Genomic DNA, 16,777 nt, shown 5'->3' with positions numbered 1-16,777 from the left:
TCAGAGCTGGATGCTGTCTGGGGGAAGAGAAAACCTCGGAGATGGAGAGATTGGCCGGATAGCTTGGGGATCCTATGGACCGCGGTTTGAGACCAGGCCCTGCCGTGTGGGCTCCAGCGAGTTCCCAGGGATGGTGGAGGGACCAGGCTCCTAGGATCTCTTTCAAGATAAAATGAAGCCTAGGTGGGTTTCTGTGCTCAGAAGAGAGGCATCTCTTATCAGTGTTCATACCTTCAAGCAGTGGGCCCGCTTCTGGTCTGCCAGGTCACAGCTAAGCCTGCGCGGACTGGCTCTGAGCTAGACTCATGAGAGGGGAGCATGTGCCAGGGATGGCTGGGCTTCAAGGACGGCCCAGTGGTGGAAGCAGGTCACAGACTCGGCCCCCGGGTGCCTGGGTCCCCGGGAAGCTGCAACGCTTTCTGGCGGCAAGAGCTCTTTTCCCGTATAGGTGGCCCTGCCCAGCCCTGTGAGCAGCAAAGCGGCCAGTTCTCCAGGTCTGGTTCAAGGGGAAGGTCACTGGCTCTGTCATACTGACATGCTGTTATCGGGCCCTACAGGCCTCTGGGAGCAGGGGCTGGGCAGGAAGGAGAAGAGAAGGAGGGGCCCTCAACCCAAGCTGGGGGTCCTCAAGGGCAGTGGAAGGAGGAGTTTCTCTGGCGGGGCCAATTCTCCCTCCTGCCTCTGGGGGGCTCAGACCTGGGGGCGGGGGCGGAGGCTGCATAGATTGCGGACAGGTATAGAGGCCGATGGGGGGGTCAAGCCAGGTCTGGTGTGAGTCCTGCTGTGCCTCTTACTTGCTGGGTGACCTGGGGCAAATCCCTTCACCTCTCTGTGCCTCAGTTTCCTCCTTTATAAAATAGGAAAAATCATAGAACTCACCTCACAGGTTAGCTACTTAATATAATATAATATAATATAATATAATATAATATATATAATATATAGCTACATAATATAATATATGAGGCACTGTAATGAAATATAATAATTATATATAATATATATTCCATTGTGTGACCTGGGTGCTTTCAGCCTCCCTGACACCCTTGGAGACAGGTATGATTCCAGATTCAGAAATTGGAGCTCCAGTCCAGGTCTTGCCCATGGTCGTGCGGTCAGGGGTGGGGGGACTGGGCTTCGAACCCAGGACACCTTGTAAATGTCCCTAGGCCTCCTCCTGCTGAGGGCCAGGTGGGAAGTCCTAATCAACAGGTGACAGCATCTGTAGTCACTGAAGTGAGGCGGCCCCTGTCCGTGCAAACAACCCCGACATGGGGAAGCCGGCTTGTACTGCCTGGGTCTGTGCTGGCTGCCTGGGGACGAGCACGTCACTCTCCCCATCCCAGGCTCTGTTTTCCAGGGAAAGCAGTGAGGATGGCTTTTGGGTCCACCTTGGGAAGCCAAGAAAGGGGAGACCCTCAGGGTCTCCAAGGATCTTTTATTTAAAAACAAATTTTTTTTTTTAAGTTTATTTATTGGGGCACCTGGCTGGCTCAGTCGGTTAAGCATCCGAGTCTTGATTTTGGCTCAGGTCACGATCTCACGGATCCGTGAGTTCGAGCCCCGCATCAGGCTCTGCACTGACAGTGTGGAACCTGCTTGGGATTTTCTCTCTGTCTCAAAATAAATAAATGAACAGTTTGTTTTGAAAGAGAGAGAGAGAGAGCGAGCGAGAGAGAAAGCGTGGGGAAGGGGCAGAGAGAGAGGGAGAGAGAGAAACCCAAGCGGGTTCCACACTGTCAGTGCAGAGCCTGATGTGGGGCTTGAAGTCATGAACTATGAGATTGTGACCTGAGCCGATAACCAACTGAGCCACCCAGGCACCTTCCAAAGATCTTTTAAAACTCACCTCTGACTATGTCACTTGGCTTTGCTTAAAACCCTTTCATCATTCCCCAGAACGATGTGCAAACTTTCCTAGATGCCTTTGTGGTCCTCTCAACCCAGACCCTCCTGATCTCTTGACCTCTAGACAAGCCTCTCCCTCAGCCAGCCCTGAACAAAGTGCTGCCCAAACTTCCCCCGCGTACCGTAATCAGATGTCTCTGCTTCGAAAGTCCCTTGACTCTGTGCTGGTCATTGAAGTTTTATTCTACCTTCCAAACCCACCTCTGGGAATCCCTCTCTATCGTCCCTCCCTCCCACCACAGTTATTTTACCCCTTCTAGCGTGTAATGTAGTCCCTTTTGCTTATACTACGAGGCGGTTTCTTTGATCTGACTTGAGAGCTGGGGCTGCAACTTCCACTTTTTCCTGAGCCCTGGCACATAGTAGGCACTCGATATACATTTATTCAATGGACAGATGGAGGAGAGACCCCCCCCCCCTCCAAATATCGGGCATCGTGCATAGAGAGAGGGAGGAGATGTGGTTGCTTAGCAACCGGCAGCCTGTGGCTCCTTGAGGGTCTCATCCCTTCCAGCCTCTAGCGAGCTACTGGGCCCTCCTGGAGGCCTCAGCCCTGGGTCCTCCCTGGAGAGGTGCTGGGCCTGCCCCCAGTTACACCAGCACAGTGTGTGAAGTCAGGGACGTTGAGGCGACCACCTAACAGAGTCATCCTTTCCCTCAAAGACTGGCTGGTGAGGCAAGACTGATTTGTCAGATAAATCCGATTTCTCTGGGATCACTGTTTCGCCTTCCGCCTCCCCGGATCCAAACACAGAAGAAATAATAACGACAATAATGGTAATAAGAGAGGTCATCTGTCAGGCTCTGGGCCACTTTTTAAACGTTGCCTCCAAACCTTACGATCCGCCCGCACTGGCCGTCATTCATTCCCCTTTTCACCAGGGGAAACTGAGGCCAGGAAGAGGGAAGTATGTGGTCCAAGGTTGCCCAGCTCAAAAGTGGGGAAGACAAGATTTGAATCTGGGTATGGAATGCCAAAACTCATGCCCTTTCCACCGCTGACTCAGGAGAGGGAGTCATTCCGTGGACGCTCTACCCTTGGCCTCGGGGGAAGTAGGTTCCCGTCCGGGGCTCCTGGGAGACTAACTGCAAGAGGGACTCGGGCCCCCTGGGAGTCCTGTGCGCTCCCAGGCTCTAAAGGGCAAGGCGGTTAGGGCAGAAAAGGCTGAGGATGTATGTGGGCGTGGGCGCTGTTTTCTCATGTTGTGTGGGAGAGAGGGACCTACAGAGACTGCTAATACTCGTCACGGCCACGCCAACATTTCTTGGCGCTCACCCGTGTTCCTGACACGTGCTAAGTGCTGTACCTGAACGTTGAGGCAGCGGTTAAGCGCCGGGACTCAGGGGCAGGTGGACTGGCGCAGAATCCCAGCTTTGCCACTGGTTGACTTTGGGAGACTCACCTGGCTGGTGTGAGGCTCCATGTCCTCATCTGTAAAATGGGTCCAGAGCCCCCGTCTCGCGGGCCCCTTCTGAGGAGGAGATGGTACCCTGGACGTAAAGCAATTAGCACTGAGCCTTCCGTCCCCAGTAGCCATTATGGTGTACAGACACGTCCACTACGGAGGTGTGTGTGAATGCACGCGTGTGAGCGTGTACAGACACGTCCACTACGGAGGTGTGTGTGAATGCACGCGTGTGAGCGTGTACAGACACGTCCACTATGGGTGTGTGTGAATGCACGCGTGTGATTGTGTACAGACACATCCACTATGGGTGTGTGTGAATGCACGTGTGATTGCATACAGACATGGCCACTATGGGTATGTATGTGAATGCACGCATGTGAGTGTGTACAGACACGTCCACTATGGAGGTGTGTGTAAATGCACGCGTGTGAGTGTGTACAGACACGTCCAGTGCGGAGGTGTGTGTGAATGCACGCGTGTGAGTGTGTACAGACACATCCACTATGGAGGTGTGTGTGAATGCACGTGAGTGTGTACAGACACGTCCACTATGGAGGTGTGTGAATGCACGCGTGTGTACAGATATGTCCACTATGGAGGTGTGTGAATGCACACATGTGTGTACACACACGTCTACTATGGATGTGTATGTGAAGGCACACATGTGAGCATGTACAGGGGCGTTTGTGTGCTTGTGTTGGTGTTGGGGACCCGATGGGCAGGCGTGAGAGCAGGGTGTGTACCGGGTGAAGGGTGTTGAGTATCGGTTGTTTTGCGTTTTTGTTGAATGGGGTGTTGGCTGGTGGGGGCCCCCTCGTAGACTGGGGCTCCTGGGCTCTTTTGAACATGCCAGGTTCTCAGCCCCAGTAGGGAGGGTTCCAGTAGCTGACTGGGGGCCATTCCAGGCAGCCCCCTGCTTGTCACCAGCTGGGAGCAGCTCTCTTCAGCTTTGGGGCCCCAGTTCAGCTGTCCCCTTTCTCCATCCAGGGGGCCTCCCTGCCTGGATGCGGGCCCATGCAGCCCCCCTCGGAAAGCAGGGCTGGAGGAAGGGGAGTAGGAAGGAGGAGGGTCCGGGGGTGGACCCTGCTGCTCCCGGCTCTGCGCCGTGGGGACTTTGAGTCGTCTGAGCGCTAGGGGGCAATGTGTCTGTTCCAAAGAAACTGCAGGCCCTTGCAGGCCGAGCGCGCACACAGGCACACGCAGGGGCGCCCACCCCGTGGAGGCACACACACCGGCACGTCCACGGGCACCGATGTCCACTTTCACACTCACAGAGAAAACAGACATGCTCGAGCAGAGACAGAGCCGCGGGTACAAACGCAGGCGTTACACACACGCAGAGGCATAGGGTTGGGGGACAGACAGCACCTCTCCTGGGGACACTCAGGGAGACACCCGGAGACCCGAGAAGGCCTGTACCCAGATACACGCAGGTGCCCTGCAGCGCTCGCCCAGGCGAAGACATGGACGCAGCCGCACGTCGCCCTCCCGCACATTACGGAAAGGTGACCCAGACACATCCTGGAGAGAAACCCAGCCAGGCCCCAACACACCCTCCTTTCAGACGCTCACACACCTTGTAGACTGAACTCTTGGAAACAGCCCCAGAAAAATAGTCCCACACCCCCTCCCTGGAGCACACAGTTATTCCACAGGAAACCTGCCCAGGTGTTCAGGGGACCCCCACCCCCGTGTGAAGTCATGCCTTGGCCTAGGACACACCCCAACGGGGGGCTCCCCGGACTGCAGGTCTGTGGGCCATTCTTCCCACTGCCCTGGCCCACCCAGGTCTCCAGACAGGTCCGACTGCCACTATTTCCTCCAGACACGCACGGAGACATAATGCTCCTCACAGAGGGCCTCCTGAGATGCACAGCACCCGGCACCGATGGCTCTGGATGAGGTATGTGACCAGGTGTCATGAGCTTTGCACGGGCCTTTGCCCGAACTGGGTCTTCCCCTTGGCCACCATCCCCTCTAGCTGTCCCCTTCCTGACCAGGAAGCTCAGGGTCTCCCCTGCTCTGGCCTGGGGCCCTGGGTGGGGTCACTGGAGGCCCACCCAGTACCTCTATTTCTTTGTGCCTAAATCAGCCAAGCCTCAGTCTTTTCCGGCTCCCACTTCCCTGTCACTTTGCTAAGTAATAATTTCCATGTCCGATTCCATTTCTTTCTAGTTCTGAAACCTCTAAGCTATCAGCAAGAGGATAGTTCACATGAAAACTAATTACACAAAATCAATATTTAATCACAGACCAACAACCTGATCCTGCAGAAAAATCCTTTTAAAACTCCACCGCCCTGTACAAATACTTCTTCCCGATGCTTATTTATGGACCCCATTTTTGGTGGGGGTCATTTTCATTTTTAATTTCGAAAAGAAAAAAAAAATCTGGGTAGACATCCACAACAGGAAGGTCCCAGGACGGGCCCTAGATCTGAGCTGGCTTCGGCTCTCTGAGTTTCAAAGTTGCAAGTTTTTATTGCTTGTTTTCATGTTTATTCTTTTTGGGAGGGGTATTATTTTCTCCTGGAGTCCCTCAAGAGACCCCGGTCGCTGTCCTCCCCTCACCCGAAGTTGAGCCGTGTCCCTGGCATTTTGGCTCTGGAACACCCAGAGTCTGCCTTCCCAGCAGTGACTCCAGGGAGCAATGAATCCGTGTGCACACAACGCGGTAACTTTTTAACTCCCGCCCGCGACGGTGGAGTGCTTAATCTGAGGTTTTTAAATAAAAAGGGCTCAGGGGTTGGTTTTATTATAACGTTTATTTCATTTCAGATTTCATGCGCAATTTAGCAAACGCTAGACAGACTTGGGTGATAAACACTTTCTTTTGTGGGGGGAAAGGCATTTTTATACACCATGCTTAATTTTATTTAGATTTAATAGCGATATCAGGGGCACTTCAAAGAAAGTTCTTTTTTTTTTTTTTTTTTTTTTTCCTCCCCTTCTCCTAAGAATGCTGGTCTGCTAGCGAAATCGCCTGGCGCTATTTTATGGCAAGGGAAATTACAGGCCTTCTCCCCCTTCCTCCCTGACGCGCACTTTAGGGAGGAAAACACACACACACACACACACACACACACACACACACACGCAGGCACACAGAATAAACACTTTCCCTACCCTCCATCCCCTCTAACTCCCAACTTCTAATTGCAAGATAGATTTCAGCCTCAGTGGGGATCAGGAAGATCTAAACATTTTAACTAAGATTATTGGGATAAATATTTCATAAAGAGCAGGGCAGATATTAAATTACTCTTATTGATTTTAGTATCACAACCCAATTCCGTTCTTTGGCCTCTTCAGTTTAATTGATCTCTTAAGGAGGCCAACCTCGCGCCCGCAGAGGGCCTGGGCCTTGGCCCGGGTGTCCGGGGTAGGATGCTCCAGCGGGTCGGTGCACCTTTTGCGCGCGGGTCTTCTTTCCGGCTCTGCGATCATCCGAGGTGCACCCCCCCCCACCCCCCCGCTCCACACTCCCCCCACAAGTGGCCAAGCGGTTAAGGCTCTCCTGGGCGGAAGCCGGCGACCGAGAACGGGGAACCCCGGGCAGGGAACAATTGTGCGCGCCCTAGTGAGAAGGAGTGAGCAAGCGCCCGGGTCTTTCGAGGAGAGCCCTAACTTCGGGATCCCCCGTCTGCTTTCACCTCCAGGAAAATCCGAGGGCCGGCTAACTTGGGTGCCACTAGTAGGCAGACAGCGGTGGAGAACCGAGGGTTCGCCCCGGGGCTGAAGCGCAGCTGACTCTTAGCGACTTTCCGTGCTCAGTCCGAGAGCTTTGCTTGGCGACCCCATTGTCTAAGCGCCCCGCACCGCTTACCGCCCACCTCCCCGCCCCCTGCCCCAACCCGCAGGTCTCGCTTCAGTTAGGGGTGGGGAGTTGGGAACTGTGTGAGTGGGCAGGGGGGCGAACAAAGCCAAGCTCCCGCCATTCTCCGCCGGCGCCCTCTCCACCCCGATGCGCCAGGAGGCCAGGGCGCGCCCCCCAGCGCACTGGCGCCGGACCCCGAGGCAAAACCCGAGCGGGGTACTTCGGAGCTGGCGAAGTGCGGGTTCATGGCGGGGGCCTCAGCAGCCAGCAACCAGGACCACCTTAAGAGCGAGCCCCGCCCCGGGACCGGAGCTCGGGCTGCGCTGATTGGTGCAAATGTAATGGCTGAAATTGATTGCTGAAATGCAAAACTTGTTGCTGCTTCTCCCGGCGCTGGGCGAGAGGCAGACACCGAGAGGGGAGCCGAGACCCTCGGAACGCCCCACGCAGAGCCCCCCCGCCAGCCAGGAGAGGGGTGCACGGACCCCCCCAGGATTGCCCCCGCCCCCCCATTCCGGGCTCGTAGAGCGTAGCCGGAACGCCTCAGCCCGCTCGCCCAGCGTGGCCCCCCAACCCGCGTACGCCCCCCTCCTCGGGTCCGAGGGGGACTCGCGAAGCACCTCGGAGCGGAGGCACGGAACCCGAGACTCGGAGCGACCCAACCTCTCGTCTCGCTGCCCGCCCGCGCCTGGAACCGGGCGCGGAGACCCCTTCGAACTCAGAGACCGAATAGAAGAGGACAAGAAGCGGCAGGCGGCGGACGTGGCCGCGAAGCGGCGCGCCGGGGTGCAGAGCACCCGCCGCGGAGCAGGGGGAACCGCGCCTTCCCTCAAACCTTGGATCGGACCCCGGGCGCCCGCCGCCTCCCCAGCCCCGCTTCGCCCTCGGCTCAGGGCCCGCACCCGTGATGCCGAGCCGAGCGTCCGGCCCTCCGACCCGCTGAAGAAAATTGCTCGGGGCCGACGGAGACTGTGCGAGCGGATCGTGCTCGGCGGAGGCTTGGGCTGCGGAGCGCGGGGACTCCGGGGGGCGGGGGGGCGGGGAGGGACTGCTCTGTCCATGCCCGGGCGCCAGCCACGGCTTTGAAGGGTCTCCTCGCTCGGCCCCTTAGCAGCTCCGCCACGGACTCCAGGAGGCTTCGGGAGACGTCCTGGGGGCTTCCCACCCGACCCCGATCGGACTTAAGAAGGTGATCGCTCCGCTCTCCCTTCCTCCTTCCCGCCTCCTTCCCCCCCCCCCCCACTTAACTTTTTGTCTCCACTCGCCCGCAGCTCCGTCCCCTCCGCGCAAACCCACCCGCGTCTGTGCCAACTGCCGGGGCATGGGCCCCCCAGCACGGCTCCTGGAGGCCTCGCGGCACTGCAAGATGTGAGAGGCCCGGGTCCGGCAGAGCCAGAGCTTCGGGAGAGGAGCTGATAGCCCCCAGCCTCCACACGCAAGCGAGGTGGCCGTGCGCACTGCGCCCCCGCGGTGCTGAGCGTCCCGGAGCGCCCAACCCTGGGCCGGAACGTTTAGCTGGCCGGAGGCGCGCCGCGGAGAGCAGGCTGTCATGCCCTATTGATCCCCCCGCCCCCCGCCAAGTATGTTTGGGCTGGACCAATTCGAGCCCCAGATCAACAGCAGGAACGCTGGCCAGGGCGAAAGGAACTTTAACGAGGCCGGACTAAGCATGAATGCCCACTTCAAGGCCCCGGCTTTCCACGCGGGGGGACCCCCTGGCCCCGTGGACCCTGCCATGAGCGCGCTGGGCGAGCCCCCGATCTTGGGCATGAACATGGAGCCTTACGGCTTCCACGCGCGTGGTCACTCGGAGTTGCACGCGGGGGGGCTGCAGGCACAGCCGGTGCACGGATTCTTTGGAGGCCAGCAGCCGCACCACGGCCACCCGGGAGGCCACCACCCCCATCAACATCACCCCCACTTTGGGGGCAACTTCGGCGGTCCGGACCCAGGGGCCTCGTGCCTGCACGGGGGTCGCCTACTTGGCTACGGGGGCGCCGCCGCCGGCCTGGGCAGCCAGCCGCCCTTCGCTGAGGGTTATGACCCCATGGCGGAGAGCCAGGGCCCGGAGAGCTTCGGCCCGCAGAGACCCGGGAACCTCCCGGACTTCCACAGTTCGGGCGCCTCGGGCCATGCGGTGCCTGCCCCATGCTTGCCGCTCGACCAGAGCCCTAACCGAGCCGCCTCCTTTCACGGCCTGCCCGCCTCCAGCGGCTCCGATTCCCACAGTCTGGAGCCCCGGAGGGTGGCGAACCAAGGAGCCGTCGACTCGCTGGAATACAATTACCCTGGCGAGGCGCCCTCGGGACATTTCGACATGTTTTCGCCCTCCGATTCCGAAGGGCAGCTGCCTCATTATGCGGCGGGTCGCCAGGTTCCCGGGGGCTCCTTCCCCGGTGCGTCGGCCATGCCCAGAGCTGCAGGCATGGTGGGCTTGTCCAAAATGCACGCCCAGCAGCAGCAGCAGCAGCAGCAGCAGCAGCAGCAACAACAGCAGCAGCAACAACAGCAGCAACAGCAGCAACAGCAGCAACAGCAGCAACAGCAGCAGCAGCAGCAGCAGCAGCAGCACGGCGTGTTCTTCGAGAGATTCCGCAAGATGCCGGTGGGTTTGGAGCCGGGAGTAGGCTCCAGGCACCCGTTCATGCAGCCTCCCCAGCAGGCCCCGCCACCCCCTCAGCAGCAGCCCCCGCAGCCGCCGCAGCAGCCTCCGCCGCCGCCGCCGCCGCCTCAGCAGCCGCCGCCGCCGCCCCCCGGGCTTCTGGTCCGGCAAAATTCGTGCCCGCCGGCGCTCCCGCGGCCCCAGCAGGGCGAGGCGGGCACGCCCAGCGGCGGCCTGCAGGACCCCAGCCAGCACGCACAGTTCGAGTATCCCATCCACCGGCTGGAGAACCGGAGCATGCACCCTTATTCGGAGCCTGTGTTCAACATGCAGCACCCCCCTCCCCAGCAGGCGCCCAACCAGCGGCTGCAGCATTTCGACGCGCCCCCCTACGTGAACGTGGCCAAGAGGCCGCGCTTTGACTTCCCGGGCAGCGCGGGAGCGGACCGCTGTGCTTCGTGGAACGGCGCTTTGGACAACCACCTCTCGCCCTCCGCCTATTCGGGCCTCCCCGGCGAGTTCACGCCGCCCGTGCCCGACGGCTTTCCCTCAGGGCCGCCCCTGCAGCATCCGGCCCCGGACCACCAGTCCCTGCAGCAGCAACAGCAGCAGCAGCAGCGCCAAAACGCGGCCCTCGTGATTAAGCAGATGGCGTCGCGGAATCAGCAGCAGCGGCTGCGCCAGCCGAACCTGGCTCAGCTAGGCCACCCCGGGGACGTGGGCCAGGGCGGCCTGGTACACAGTGGCCCGGCGGGCGGCCTGGCCCAGCCGAACTTTGAGCGCGAAAGCGCGGGCGCGGGGCGCCTGGGCACTTTCGAGCAGCAGGCGCCTCACTTGGCGCAGGAGAGCGCGTGGTTCCCAGGTCCGCACCCGCCGCCGGGCGACCTGCTGCCCCGCAGGCTGGGCGGCTCTGGCCTGCCGGCTGACTGCGGCCCGCACGACCCCGGCCTGGCGCCGCCCCCTCCCCCCGGCGGCTCGGGAGTGCTGTTCCGCGGCCCTCTGCAGGAGCCGCTGAGGATGCCCGGAGAGGGCCACGTGCCCGCGCTGCCCTCCCCCGGCCTGCAGTTCGGGGGCAGCCTGGCCGGCCTGGGCCAACTGCAGTCGCCCGGGGCTGGGGTGGGACTGCCCAGCGCTCCCTCCGAGCGCAGGCCCCCGCCGCCGGATTTCACAGCACCGGCGCTCGGGGGCCAGCCTGGCTTCCCGTTCAGCGCGGCGAACCGGCAGGCCACGCCACACAGCGGCCCCGGCGTGAACTCGCCCCCGAGCGCGGGCGGGGGCGGGGGAGGCACGGGCGGCGGCAGCGGAGGGGGCGCCTACCCGCCGCAGCCCGATTTCCAGCCCAGCCAGCGCACCTCGGCCAGTAAGCTGGGCGCGCTGTCGCTGGGCTCCTTCAACAAGCCCAGCTCCAAGGACAACCTGTTCGGCCAGAGCTGCCTGGCCGCACTCTCCACCGCCTGCCAGAACATGATCGCCAGCCTCGGGGCCCCCAACCTCAACGTGACCTTCAACAAGAAGAACCCGCCCGAGGGCAAGAGGAAACTGAGCCAGAACGAGACCGACGGCGCGGCTGTGGCCGGCAACCCGGGCTCGGATTACTTCCCGGGGGGGGCCACCCCTGGGGCCCCAGGGCCTGGAGGCCCGTCGGGGACTAGTAACGGTGGCTCCAAAGCCTCGGGGCCGCCCAACCCGCCCGCCCAGGGGGACGGCACGAGCCTCTCCCCAAACTACACCCTGGAATCAACATCCGGGAACGACGGCAAGCCGGTCCCCGGGGGCGGCGGCCGGGGACGGGGTCGAAGAAAAAGGGACAGTGGTCACGTGAGCCCCGGGACCTTCTTCGACAAGTACTCGGCCGCGCCAGACAGCGGGGGCGCGCCTGGGGTGAGCCCAGGGCAGCAGCAGGCGCCAGGCGCAGCCGTCGGGGGAAGCTCCACGAGCGAGGCTCGCGGGGCTCCTACGCCTCACGAGAAAGCGCTCACGTCGCCGTCGTGGGGGAAGGGGGCCGAGTTGCTCCTGGGGGACCAGTCGGACCTCATGGCTTCCCTGGACGGCGGGGCCAAGTCGGACGGGAGTTCCCCGCACGTGGGCGAGTTTGCCTCGGACGAGGTGAGCACGAGCTACGCCAACGAGGACGAGGTGTCGTCCAGCTCCGACAACCCCCCAGCCCTGGCCAAAGCGAGTAGGAGCCCCCTGGTGACAGGCTCGCCCAAACTCCCTCCCCGTGGGGTGGGCGCTGGGGAACACGGACCTAAGGCGCCCCCGCCCCCGCTCGGCCTGGGCATCATGTCTACCTCTACCTCCACCCCTGACAGCTACGGCGGCGGGGGCGCGGGCCATCCCGGCACGCCGGGCCTGGAGCAGGTCCGGACCCCCACGAGCAGCAGCGGTGCGCCACCCCCCGACGAGATCCACCCCCTGGAGATCCTCCAGGCGCAGATCCAGCTACAGAGGCAGCAGTTCAGCATCTCTGAGGACCAGCCCCTGGGGCTCAAGGGTGGCAAGAAGGGGGAGTGCGCCGTTGGGTCCTCGGGCGCGCAGAATGGCGACAGCGAGCTGGGCAGCTGCTGCTCCGAGGCGGTCAAGAGCGCCATGAGCACCATCGACCTGGACTCCCTGATGGCAGAGCACAGCGCCACCTGGTACATGCCCGCTGACAAGGCCTTGGCGGACGGCGCGGACGACGACAAGACGCTGGCACCTTGGGAGAAGGCCAAACCCCAGAACCCCAACAGCAAAGAAGGTATATGCGCTTGTTCCCTCCTCGGCTCCCCCAGACCCGTCCCCACCCCCCACTGCAAGCCTCAGCCTTGAATGCTCCATCGAAGGGGACCATCCCTTGGGGCTGAGGAGGGCACAGGGCCCTCTTAGTGCCCAGCCTGGGGCTGGATACCCTTCCTTTGGGTACAGCAAGGGCTCTGTGGGCAGATCCCCCACTTGCCCCTCCCCCCAACCTCCAGGCACTGCTGGGTAGATTCGAGGTACACACTCACATGGGGACTTAGATGGCAGCCCTTTGGGGATTATCTTAAAGTCCCTTCACCAACTTTTAGCTGAGCTGCTCGGTGGCGCTCAGGCCACTAGGCAGGCCCCTTTCCTTTCACACCAAGACCCCTCCTCACCCTCCTCATTTGGGCCGCTTCTACTTTGTAGGAATTGCGTGCCTCTCCCCTGCCCCCCGCCCCCCCCCTTTCCTGGTAGGATACCTGGGAAGTTGTGTTAATACCTTCCCACCTTTTCCTAGTCACCCAGAGCCTCCAGCTTGAGGCTGTGTGTGCCAGCATCTTTAGGGGGGGAAAAAAAAAGTTACCAGCGCTGGCGTCAGCAGCATCACTCAGAGGCAACGCCTAATTTGACATTTGTTCCTAATGAATAGCTGTTTTGTCTCTTCTTAACTATTAGAGTTGCATTAGAAACCTGGAGACCTGTCTGGTGGTGGGAGGCAGGCCCGCTTTCCCTGGGCATCTCCTTGACATTTGGTTGGGGGGGGTGCTGGGGCCGGGGTGGGGTCTGCTTGGCTCAGCCAGGGCATCATTTGTGTAGGGGGGATGTGGGTATATATTCTTAAGACACAAAGGACCCGCGTTTGTCAATATCTCTCCAGGCTTTGGTGACAGATGTCTGGTCCCAGCTCGTGTTTGCAATCTGAGCGCAGCCTCCCCACCAGGCACGGGGTTGGGGGGGGGTGGGGACTTTAAGGTGGGTGGGGTGGGGGTTAGTAAATGGACCTCCACTGCAGTTAAAGTACTAACAGGTTTGTTTTGTTTTGTTTTGTTTTGAACCAAAAGAGGACCGGACTGCAGTAGATAACCATTTTGTTTTAATGAGGCCTTCCCCCCCCCCCCACACGCAGATAATTGCTTCTTAAAATTAGGTAACATCCTCATTCCCTCTCCCCCCCATCTGCACTTTTTCTTTTAAGCCCCAGTTGCCTCTCCTGGGTTTCACCAGGCCCAATATTACTATGGAGGCCGGGCCAGCCGCTGCCGATAGAACCCTCTGCCTTTATTTAAAACCCGCGGCCCCAGATTCTTGCTCTCTCTTAGAGTTCTCTTCCTCGGTGTTGGTGTGCCTGGTCCTCCCGACCCTGGGTTTAAGGTGGCCGGCAGGTTTTAGGAGGGACAGGGGGAGGGGAAGCGCGTGCAGAGTTGGGTGGCTCGGGGAACTCGGGGCTTTCACCGCGCCGTCCCGGGGAGCTTTCCCGCTTAGGTTTTTCTAATTCATGAATGCGGCCTCGCGGCTTTTCTCTTTGTTCGCCTCCTGCCCAGCCCGGGACGCCGCTCTCTCATTTGAAGCTGGGTGTTTAGCATGCACAGCAGACATTCTCCAGGCTTCTCCTAGGCAAGGCCATAAATTGGTTAGTTTGGGACCCTCCGCTTCTGCTCCTTGTTTCTTCCCCCCGTTCCTTTTTAAAATGGAGTTGGACACCGCACCCTGCATGCCCAGGGCCGCCTCCCCCACCCACCCCGTCTCTTTTATTTTCTTGTACACAACATCTCGATCCTCCCTCCCGATGGATGGATCGATAGCTGGTTAGCACAAATCCCAGCCCCTGTCACTTCTACCTGGCTGGGCCTGGCTGCCCCTCCCCCTCCCCGTCCTCCCCTCCCCCCTCTCCCAGTAATTAAGAACATATTGGCCAAAATAGGGGTGAGAAAAGTTTTTTAAAAACCCCTGATTCTGAGAATTAAGTGAAGAAAAACCAGTAGCTGGTGGCCTTCGAGTCTTCTGAAGGGCCTCCAGTAGACCAGGAGAAGAGGAATTGAGTGGTTTTAAGATTTTTTTTTTTTTTTAAGGTGTCACAGACCCCTCTCTTCCCAGCCCAACTAATCTTCCTTTCCAGGAAAAAAAAAAAAAAGAAAAAAAAGAAAAAAAAAAGAATGCGGGCTGTGCACGAAGAAATGTCACTAAAGATACGTTTTGTTTTGTTTGTTTCATTATCACAGTCAGAGGAGCGAAAATATTTTTTTGGAAACAGATGCTAGGCACTTTAGGGTTGATTTCCCCTGTAAGCTAACCGCAGCCCTCCCCTGCACGCGGAGGGGGACTTCCTTCAGGGACCGGCTTCGGGGCTGGCCTCCTTAGCAGCATAGGCAGGGACAGCCACTTGACCTCCTTTGTTTTCCACTCTGTGATGTGGGAAGGACAGTTTCCTAGATAAAGCCCCGAATTGAGGTCACTCGCAGCTTCTGCAGCCTTGGGGCTGCTAGTTAAGGCTTTATAAGGTATCTGCATCTGATTCCTGCTCCCTTACTGGTAGTAAATAAGGATGATTAAACTTTTCATTATGATAACACCCTGTAGCTCCATCTGCACATGTTGTATAAATAGGTACACAGAGCCTTCAACAGGCCCCCGAGTCCCCTGGCTGGAAATCAGAGTGAAGTGTGCCACTTCAAAATAGAGTCGAAGAAGAATTTTTAAAGTAAAACGTTCTGCTTCCCCTGAAACACATGCCTGTGGGCCCGTCAGCCGTGAGGCAGGGTGTCCGGCAGCTTTGAATGTACCTTCTGGAGGTTCCGGCCCCCAGCAAAGACCTTCCCTGCCACCCCCTCTCGGGCAAAGCCCGTTTTGGTAACGATATTTTATTTTGTCACGCCGTAAAACACGCCAGTACTAATGTGATTAAATATTAACACCGTTTCTGAAATTCTTCGCTCCGATGACAAAATGCTCGTCGGTATTTAACGAAATGATCTGTGCTGGGATTGGAGAGAACGAATAAGTCTTCAGAACTGCACAAGCCGTGGAGTCAGTGGGACGTGCCCAGATTGTCTTATGGGGTCTAGATGTCCTTCAGAGGGGAGGGAACCCAAGTGGCCAGTTGTAGTTCTGGCAAAGTCCAGGCCAGGATCACGTGTGATTAGGATTTTTTTTTTTCTACCAGGTAAGCGAGCTTCTCCAAATGACGCTTCTCCCGACTTCTTCACCCGCCAAACAACTTTTATAATAATGAAACTCTGCATCTCATCTTGAGGTTCTGTTTGCACAAAGTTGGGGTGGGGGAAGGGTGAGGTTGTGCAGAGGGGCGGGGGGGGTGGTGGTGGGGGAAGAGAAAAAAAGCCAGCTTGAGTTCGGGACCTATTCAGACATCTGTTATATCAGTGAGGATTACATGAATTTGAGACTAGTTTGCAACATCGTCTACCTATCCTTGTAATAGGTGTGTGGCTATTGGAGGAATTCCAAAACAGAGGAGGAGGAAAAAAAAAAGCCCCGAGAGATTGCAGATAAAGGGAATTAAGTCTGAAAAAAGTACGCTCACCCCCTCCGGGCCCTGAAACGATTTTCAAAACTTGAATTAACCGTATTCTGTGATAAGTGTATCCCTGCCAAACTTCCACTCCGTGGCTTGCTCTCTGTCCCGAAATCCGGAGTCGTCTCGAAACGTTCCTTCACACCCACTGAAATAGGAGAGGGCTCCATGTATCCTGCCCTTTTTGGAAGTATGATCTTTTTACAGTGATGCGGGAGAAATTTTTGGAATTTCATGCTTCTCTCAGCGTGCCGGTCGGACAGCAGTAAGCAGGGCTGAGAAATAGTAGGCAGGCAGGATCTGGACACTGAGTTTTCTTAGACATGGAGCAGGCTGGGGCGGGGGGAGGAGGGAGGTCCTAGGGCTGTTTCCTGGGTCGTTTCCCCCACTGCCCACAGCGTGGAGAGAATTTTTTAGGCTCACTCAGACTTGTTTTGGGAAGGCAAGGCTCCTTGCCTTCCCATTTCCCTGCAAAATCACCCAGCACGGGTTGCATGCCTTCATGTGACTTTTGCGCCTCCGGAAGATGTAACCCAAAACTTCGCAGGTGTTAATCAGGGGTAATGTAAACAGATAGGAGCCCCCTTTGTGCAGCTGACTTTCCAGCCAGCTTGCTCCCCGGCTAGTCCGGGACATTCTACTACTGTTCTTTGGTGCTTGTTTAATATTTCATGGCTGTAATAAACCTGTCTTCTTTGCCCGCCTCCCGACATAAAACCCCAACATAGCACACACATCTGCAATTATACATTTCTACTAAATATTAATAAAGGACAAGGATTTTTTAAG

The 16,777-nt window shown here is 58.4% G+C and overlaps 1 protein-coding gene across 1 annotated transcript in view; it reads left to right on the top strand.

The window, feature by feature from the left end:
- The first annotated feature begins 8,157 nt into the window (after positions 1 to 8,157).
- MN1 (MN1 proto-oncogene, transcriptional regulator) overlaps positions 8,158 to 16,777 on the top strand; it is a 45,069-nt gene continuing 36,449 nt past the window's right edge. Inside the window, exon 1 of the mRNA XM_058693125.1 lies at positions 8,158 to 12,475. Within this exon, the coding sequence (XP_058549108.1) occupies positions 8,716 to 12,475 (3,760 nt within the window). The 5' untranslated portion in view covers positions 8,158 to 8,715. The remainder of the gene's footprint in view (positions 12,476 to 16,777) is intronic.

The sequence above is a fragment of the Neofelis nebulosa genome, chromosome 11 (assembly GCF_028018385.1).
Source record: "Neofelis nebulosa isolate mNeoNeb1 chromosome 11, mNeoNeb1.pri, whole genome shotgun sequence".
Classification (NCBI taxonomy): domain Eukaryota; kingdom Metazoa; phylum Chordata; class Mammalia; order Carnivora; family Felidae; genus Neofelis; species Neofelis nebulosa.
This window is presented reverse-complemented; position numbering and strand designations above follow the sequence as displayed.